Consider the following 8,320-nt stretch of genomic DNA (forward strand, 5'->3'; position numbering starts at 1 on the left):
GCTTGAAGAACGTATATCTCAAGTGGATGACTTTCAGCACATTACCGATAAATTTGACAAAGTTGGTAGCGAAAAACTGCAAGATAAGAATGAACGAAGACCACCCAAAACTAGCATCTCTCACGGTGTTGGTTCTAGAAAACACAAAAGGTACCAGCCGATTATCTCCTCGCTACTAAAAGTACTCTGGAACGAAATTTGGAGACCTTTTCGTATATTGATGAAAATGCAACAAATATGGATGGAAATGTCTCCATGATTGGCCCCAAGGTCTCAAATTTTGGATTCTCTGGATCATTTTCGTCGAACATTCCCACGCTGCTACGCTCATTATATTCCGTAAATGGTGCGAGCCTTGAAAATTTGATTGCTTTCACCCATTTGAGTTCCCTCACATTATGGGAGCCATCGAGTAACATCAACAGCTGCAAATTGCCGCCCAAATTGCTCAACCTTAAGTTATTCGAACCAACTGGTGAGATCGAGAATTTAAAGTTTCCGCCCAACTTGCTCAAACTTTCGATTTCTCTTGCCAAGTTCAAAGACTTCGCCAAAGTCGATTTTCCCGCTAAATTAGTTGACCTCGAGTTATTGAATTGTGACATTAAGCTGACAGTCGGCTGGCTGATACCAGCCCAATTGAAAAGACTTTCACTTGCAAGTAACAAGCTTTCGTCTTTCCATGCCGTTCTTCCTTGCTGTGAATTCTTGTGTTTGAGCGGCAATTATATAAGGAGTGTCCAAATTGAAGCTCCCGTTCTTGAGCATATTGACTTGAGTGAGAATCTTTTGACTTCATTTCCCACACTTCCAAATCGCCTTAAAGTCCTTATTCTCAGTTACAATAGGCTATATGTCTCCCAGATACCAGAGTTGCCTTCTAGTATCAGGCGTTTAGACCTTACGATGGCTGGAAAGATAGCTCTTCAAAACAACTACACATTTCCATCATCATTAAGTGAACTCCACCTCGCAGCATTGAACTTGTCAGGTATGAGTGGAGTCAAATTTGCCAAAGGATCAAAATTGAAAGTATTAAGCTTCAACAACTCTAAATTGGGCATAATCAACGACAGAATGATTGAGCTCCCTCCGGGTTTGGAATCACTAGACTTGTTTGAAAATAAGTTGCAAAATATAGATGATTTCACCATTCCACCATCAGTTACATTTCTAGACTTGGGATTTAACGAATTTCAATCATTAAAAGTCAAGTCCCATATTGAGATACTAAACCTCAATGTGAATCCAAGACTTTCAAGTCTTGCGGTACCTAAGGATCTGGAACTAAGAGTTCTCAATCTCCTGGAGTTTGGACTTACAGAGTTCTCATTTGATTTAATTGGAGCTGAGAAGCTCACACAACTACGTCTAGGAATGAAGTTTGAAGTGGTTGACGTCTCGAATATGCCACCCAATTTTCAGATTTTAGATAACTATACGCAGCATGAAATCGAAGGATTTCACAGGCATCCTGGTACAGACATTTTTAGAGCTATTCATCAGACCCAGAATATCAGCTAGAGCTTCCCCAGATGCCGCCATGGCGTTTGGTAGGACACCGGAGTCAATCAATTCAAGCTCAATTGGCAAAGTTATCAATTGTTGCCTTGGCGAGTCCGGAATCCTAGCTTTGAAGATCAGGTACAATTATCGTGATCGTAGGGTTTATTGACAAGTCAGATTTTTCAAAGTAAGGATACAGCAAGTGCTCTCGGAATCAGAGCAGTATGTGACAACATTTGGACTGTAATCGTATATTTTCGCAACAGAATTCAAATCTTATCACTGCAGAAAATTTCGCCTAGAGGAGGACAACAAATTTGCAGCTTTTGGTAAGATCTAGAAGTAAGCAACAGCTCTCCAAGTAAAACCTGTACTCGTTAGAACTGTATATGAATCTCATAGAAAAGCCCGAAGTCAATTATGAAATCCACATACTAGGTAAAGCTCCGAATTTGCAGATTAAAGTACGTACAATTTTCGACTTCAAAATCGCCATATGAAAATTTGAAAGTTTATCAAGCCAATAAATTCACCTCGAGTTTTGAAAGCGACGTGAATAGCATCAAGTACCTTCAAACGAAATAACCACTCAGACCCTTTTTGCAATCAATGAAGCAGCCCCAAATATAGCGTTTTCCTGCATCGGACAGATCTGGGGTGCGTTTACGAAATTATGGGGAAAATTGCAACTTACAATAATATGGTAAACCAAAAGAATATAAAAACCAGACCAAAATATGGACGACCTTGTGATAACTGCTCCATAAGAAGAGTCAAATGCGGTAATGTTATACCTTGTCCAAATTGTATAAGGCATAACTTACCTTGTACGAACGATCGGGGAAGAAGAAAAAAAGGACCAAAGAATGTAAGACCAAAAACAATGGAGAGCATTTATCGAAGATACAATCTCTCGGAGAATCTGGAAGAGGTGACTATTTACAATTTTCAACCTCAGGTGATGCTCGCTGAATTAATTCCATTTTTTCAAGTATACCAAACTTGGTTTTATGAGATTTGGCCGATTGTATCGGTTGCCCAACTCACGTCTAGTGTTTCTAGGAAGGACTTGTGTGAGTTGGACGTTAATCATCAAAATATTCAGTCTTATGCGTTGTGCTGTGCACTCGCTGGTGCTTTGAAGCAACATATTGACTGCCTTTCACCTCTGGAAAAGATTTTTGAGGTTCCTAATAATGTATCTTCGGCGGATTTTATATCTGAGTGTTTGAGAGCACGCAATTTTTGCGACTACAGATCGAACCCAACCATAGAATCTGTATTGGTATCGTTTTTCCTTCACGTATACTATTCCAGTGCAAAACTGAATACGTCGGCAATTTTGTATTTGAAAGAAGCCATTGCCATTGCTGAGTTGCTTGGCTTACACGATATCACAAAATACTCAAATAAGCCACGAGAGGAAAAGCATCGGCTCAGAAACATTTACTACATTCTTGTAGTTGCTGAAAGATTCACAAGTCTTGAAGCCGATTTTTCAGTTCTTTTGGATGCGAGTCTTCCCTATGAACAAAGCTCAGTTGGTGATTTGTCTCAGATTGTAAAGGTATTTGCCTTACCTGATAAATCTTTTTTCATGAAGAGGTTCAACTGTAACATTTCAGTAAAAATGATTCCTGGAATTCAAGACGAGCTCTATAAAATAAGAATCGGAGAGAATTCTTCAGAAATTCAAAAAGTGAATATCTTGTTGAGCAAGAGCTGGATGCAGCTGCTCGTTTGGAATTTTTGCAATGAGAAGGAATTCCCAAACCGCTTACCGAATGACTGCTTCAGCACAAATTACCCTATACAGATTGCAAGGGATCTTTTGGAGACCACTCAAACCGTACCTTTCTACGCTTTTGAAACCAATGGACCGTGTGTGACAACAAAATTGTTAACTGTGGCCGAAAGTTTGAGCGATGCTATAAACGAAAATAATTTCAGCATTGGGTATAATGCTTTGACGTCTGTTTTGGAGATAATCTCACGCCTAAACCTGAATAGCAATTTTATCCCCAGTGTTTTACAGCAAAAATTGCACCAAATATCACAGTGGCTGTGGACTAATTCTTTTAAATTTGGTGATCCGATGAAGGTGCAAATGCTTGATGAAAATGAATACATAGAGGAAGAGGCTAACTCAAGAGTTGACAGATGGTCGCCGATGCTGTCTTATAGTGTCTTCTATGAAGCTACAGGTGATTTTAATGTTTGATTGAGGACTACTAGGGTCAATATAATCAATTTTTCGAGCTACTCATGAATCTGGATCTTACTTCTGCAGCGATTTCCTTATTCTTCAATGCCCTTTCCTTTGAGTCCTTGGCACGTCTTTCTGCCTCGCTCTTTCTCTTTTCAAGGAAATGCTTTCAACTTTTCTTGTTGCTTGAGATGCATTTCACGAGCATCAGGACGAAGAGTGTTTAAGTCTGGTGCCTTTAATTCAGGGCTTGGAAGAATTGGACGTCTCACCAATCTTTTCTCAACATCTGGAATTTCCAATTTTGGTCCAGGTAAAGTTTGGTACCAATATGCTGTACTAGCCCAATCATCACTCAAATGATTAGCATGTCCGTGTTCGAGAGTCACCTTGATTCTCTTTTCAAATCTTACCGGATCAACCAAATGCCATCTATAACTGACTTGGTTTTGGGGCACATCATCTTCATGAATAATGCTTCCACAAAATGGGTAAGAATTCTTTTGCATCATCCAGCCTTGTCCAAGGTAATCCTCACCACCAGTACCATGGATACTAGGTGGCCATGCTGGGTCGTCATCCACCCAGATCATATCGTCACCTTCTCCCCACCAGACATCTTGAAAGTGAATTACCGAATGGTTCATACCAATATACTGGCCCTGACCTTCAGTTTCAAGAACAACATAATTGTCTTTTCCATCTAGATTTGTGATATTGACATCATCAGTGTTCACTTGAATGTTGGGACCCCATCCATCTGTGACTTCTGTTCTGCGCCAATGCGAGTGAAAGTAAAGAATATCTTCCATTGGGTTTCGGTAAAGTTCATAGTCAATGTAAAAATATTGAATGTACTCGTTTTCACTTTGGTTTTCAATAACAATCTTTGCTCTCTTGTTGAATGGCATTGTAAGATAACAGTTCATAGCAGCATCTCCACCATATTTCAAGGTTTGACTTGGCTTGACAGAGACTGTAAATGGCAACGACTGAAAGTTGGAAACCATAGAATTACCAACACAAAAAAAGTCTCCGAGTGGAGCCAAAACACTAGGATGTTTTTGGTTGTCCCAGTACATTTTAATGAGTACCTTTCTATAGAAATCCTCATCACGAGTTTCCCAATTAGGTCCTAACACTCTTGAGCAGGTTTGAACAAACCAAAGATGAGTGATAGCTCCAGGACCTTCAATATCAGCAATTTCAATTTCTTCGCCAGGCAAAATCACAAAAGAATCTTCATTCTTTCCTGAATGGTCCCAACTGGAAACTCTTCCAGTTCTGGCATCTTTCTTTTTGCAAACGTTGGATAAAATGTTGGATTGCATCTTAGTGGCTTAAGGTGGATCGTATTCGTTATATATTTCTCCACATGAGGATCCCCACATTACTCCACTTCTCAATTATTCTCGCAACATCAACAGACTCCCATTGGATAGATATGAAGAAATTGCGAAAGATACTGAGAAGTAGAGCTAATGTGGGGAAATTTTTTTCGCAGCCATCGTAAATCGCGAAAACTGGGGTAAATTGCGAAAAAAAATGAGAGCAGTGGAGAAAGAGCACTTGTAGTAATTGAGCCAAGACGGCTCTATGAGCCTATAAATCACGGACTTTGGCACCAGCTTCTACACCGCCATCATTATGGGTTCACAGAAAGTTAGTATTGAGCACAATGAAGTTAAAGATATTGAGAGTAGTTGTCCAGACTTGGTTTATTTAGGTGATGGTAAGGCTATTGAGGAAATATCAAAAGATGCCCTTGACAAAACTTTGGCGGATGTCTATGAACACACCGACAAAGAACACTCCTTGACGCTTATGCAAGCGCTCAAAGAATACAAAAAAGCAGTTATGTGGTCCATCATTGTTTCCTTGACTATCGTTATGGATGGTTACAATATCACACTTTTGAGTTCACTTTTTGGATTTGCTAGTTTTAAAAAAGAGTACGGTCAGCTTTTATCGAATGGAGAGTATGACCTTACTGCTTCTTGGCAAACAGCACTTTCAATGATGAATAGTGTTGGTAATATTTTTGGAATTATTTTGGGCAGTTGGTCAGTAGATTATATTGGCCATAAACGGCTTATGCAAATATCGTTTGTGTTTGCAGTGGGGTTTACGTTTATTCTTGTTTTTGCAAATTCCAAAGAAGTTCTTTTGGTGGGTCAATTATTAATGGGTTTCCCCAACGGTGTGTTTGGTGTTATTGGTCCCATGTATGCCTCTGAGGTTTGTCCAGTGGCTTTAAGAGGTTACTTGACAACTTATGTCAATATTGCATTTATTATTGGCCAATTGATCTCGCAGGGTGTTCTAAAGGGTCTTGCAAATAAAACATTCAATTGGTCATATAGGATCCCTTTTGCTGTCCAGTGGTTTTGGCCCGTGGTGCTAGTTGGTCCACTTGCAATTGTCCCAGACTCGCCATGGTGGCTCGTTAGAAAGGGAGAAATCACCCGGGCAAAAAATGGGTATAAAAGGTTGGTAACAAACAAATCTGACTCCGAAATTAGCAATGCAATTGAATTCATGGTTCATACTACGAAAATGGAACAAGAAGTTCAAGCTGGCGCTACATACTTGGATTGCTTTAGAGGAGTTGATCTTCGAAGAACTGAGATAAGTGCCATTGGTTTGATGATTCAAAGTGTTACACTTGGTAATGTGATGTCCTTTGCAGTTTACTTTTTTGAACAAGCAGGAATCGACAATAGCAATGCCTTCACTTTGGGTATTGTACAATATGCTATTGGGTTTGTTGGAACCGTCATTTCATGGGTTTTGTTGGCACGAAACTTTGGAAGAAGAACCCTCTATTTGCTTGGACTAGGACTTTGTGGACTCTCGTTCTTGATTATGGGGTTTATCTCTTTGGCTCCACCTTCTAATCTGAGTGTCAAATGGGGAACAGCTTCATTATTGTTTGTTGCAGTGTTCTTTTATGATATGACTATTGGACCAATTGCTTTCTCACTTGCGAGTGAAATGTCATCTACCAGATTAAGAGCGAAAACTATTGGTATTTCAAGAAACTTGTTTCATGTTTGGTCCATTGTGAACAGTGTGATCTACCCTTACATGTTAAACCAATCCGAAGGTAATTGGAAGGGTAAGGTTGGTTTTTTTCAAGTTGGAATAATTGCTGTAGCCTTTACGTGGGCTTATTTCAGATTACCTGAACCAGCAGGAAGAACTTATGAAGAATTGGGAATTATGTTCATCAGAAAGGTCAAGGCGAGAGATTTCAAAAAGTATCAGATTGATACCTTGGATATTAATGAAATTGTGCAAATTGATGCTAAACAGAAAAATGCAGAGAAGTAATTATAATAGCAGAGAGTTCAATGGTATAAATTTTCAGTAAGTAGGTATAGTGTTCTTTAATGTTGAGAAAGATTTAGGTTTTGACTAGAGGCTAATTTCGATCGTAAACTGTTTCTCTCTCAACTAATATCAAATCTCTCATATAACTTTCCTCCCGTCGTTCATTTATTTTTGTAAATCGTTATTGGAGGATCAGATTGTGAAGTGACCAAAACACGATTATACAATAAGTCGACTTCTTGATCTGAAACGTATTATACTTTAACACCGTAGTGAAAAAGACTCTCAATTACAATGGCACGGATCAGCAAGCATAAAAATTAGTAGCCAATTCAATACAGACTTCCAAGTTTTCACCACCACCATTTTAATCGATTTTCGAAACTATTGCGAAATTTTCAAAAAATGCAAACAAGTGGAAAATGAGATTTTTGAAAAGTCTTACATTGTATATTCTCAACTCCAGTTGTTTTTACCAGGCTTGAGTATCTACACAGCACCTAGTCAGATTTCCTTCATTAATCGTATTTGCAGCCATTTGAGGTGCGACTCAAGCGACAACCTGCACGCAAGCATATATGTTGTCTTGAAGTTCTAACTAGTGTAGATACTCAGGCCTGATTGATGGAGAGTTTCGATAAGTCCGGAGAACGAGTTTAATTGAGCAAGTTTTACGTTAGTGGGGTGAGTGACTGTCAAATTTGGTGTGGAAGTATTGCACCGCATGTGATGCGGCGGAGTGCATGATACGCACTATCATTTGCAGACCTGTAACTTCTAAGTTGAATAATGAACCTAGATACTTTACCACGTGGAATCGTCACCCGTTGCTTTTCTTACTTGAGTGCTGAACTTCTCACCAACATAATATTATTGGAGAGCATTCCTGATAATATCGTCCAAGCTGCAGCTGAAAACCTTTATAATTTATGGTATTCAGATCGAATTCGAGGGTTCGAAAGGGAAATGGTTGAATGTTCTGACGCCAAAGCATACTATGAAACTGATTTCGACCGGTTCTTACGAATACACAAAACTCTTGCAAAAAAGTCATTCAAATGTCCTCTATTATTCCATTATACATGGAACAATATTTTTGAAATGCACCAAGACCTTGATGAAATATATCCGGTTTACAACGGCCAGAAATTAGGCATCCATGCTGACATCGAAGACGAAGCGTTTCAAATCTATCCTATTTTTCCAAGTTCTGATATCAATCTCAAGACTAATTACCTTTCATTGAGGGATTTTTCGGAATGTTGTATCGATTGA

The 8,320-nt window shown here is 39.1% G+C and overlaps 5 protein-coding genes across 5 annotated transcripts; 4 read left to right on the top strand and 1 right to left on the bottom strand. All coding sequences in view use genetic code 12, as the record gives it.

Moving 5' to 3' along the window:
• Nucleotides 1-237: 237 nt before the first annotated feature.
• On the top strand, nucleotides 238-1,524 carry PGUG_03942 (uncharacterized protein; the record flags this gene model as incomplete). The annotated part of the gene is made up of 1 exon (XM_001484511.1): nucleotides 238-1,524. One exon carries the CDS (start codon nucleotides 238-240, stop codon nucleotides 1,522-1,524), a length of 1,287 nt encoding a protein of 428 aa, XP_001484561.2.
• Nucleotides 1,525-2,179: 655 nt separating this feature from the next.
• Nucleotides 2,180-3,727, top strand: PGUG_03943 (Zn(II)2Cys6 transcription factor; the record flags this gene model as incomplete). The annotated part of the gene is made up of 1 exon (XM_001484512.1): nucleotides 2,180-3,727. One exon carries the CDS (start codon nucleotides 2,180-2,182, stop codon nucleotides 3,725-3,727), a length of 1,548 nt encoding a protein of 515 aa, XP_001484562.2.
• Nucleotides 3,728-3,867: 140 nt separating this feature from the next.
• Nucleotides 3,868-5,043, bottom strand: PGUG_03944 (glycoside hydrolase family 172 protein; the record flags this gene model as incomplete). The annotated part of the gene is made up of 1 exon (XM_001484513.1): nucleotides 3,868-5,043. One exon carries the CDS (start codon nucleotides 5,041-5,043, stop codon nucleotides 3,868-3,870), a length of 1,176 nt encoding a protein of 391 aa, XP_001484563.1.
• A 316-nt stretch (nucleotides 5,044-5,359) lies between these two features.
• PGUG_03945 (uncharacterized protein) lies at nucleotides 5,360-7,045 on the top strand (the record flags this gene model as incomplete). The annotated part of the gene is made up of 1 exon (XM_001484514.1): nucleotides 5,360-7,045. The coding sequence occupies one exon, from the start codon at nucleotides 5,360-5,362 to the stop codon at nucleotides 7,043-7,045; it is 1,686 nt and encodes a 561-aa protein (XP_001484564.2).
• Nucleotides 7,046-7,834: 789 nt separating this feature from the next.
• Nucleotides 7,835-8,320, top strand: PGUG_03946 (uncharacterized protein; the record flags this gene model as incomplete). Its single annotated transcript, XM_001484515.1, has 1 exon — nucleotides 7,835-8,320. The coding sequence occupies one exon, from the start codon at nucleotides 7,835-7,837 to the stop codon at nucleotides 8,318-8,320; it is 486 nt and encodes a 161-aa protein (XP_001484565.1).

Source organism: Meyerozyma guilliermondii, genomic scaffold, assembly GCF_000149425.1.
Source record: "Meyerozyma guilliermondii ATCC 6260 scaffold_4 genomic scaffold, whole genome shotgun sequence".
NCBI classification, from domain to species: Eukaryota; Fungi; Ascomycota; class Pichiomycetes; order Serinales; family Debaryomycetaceae; genus Meyerozyma; species Meyerozyma guilliermondii.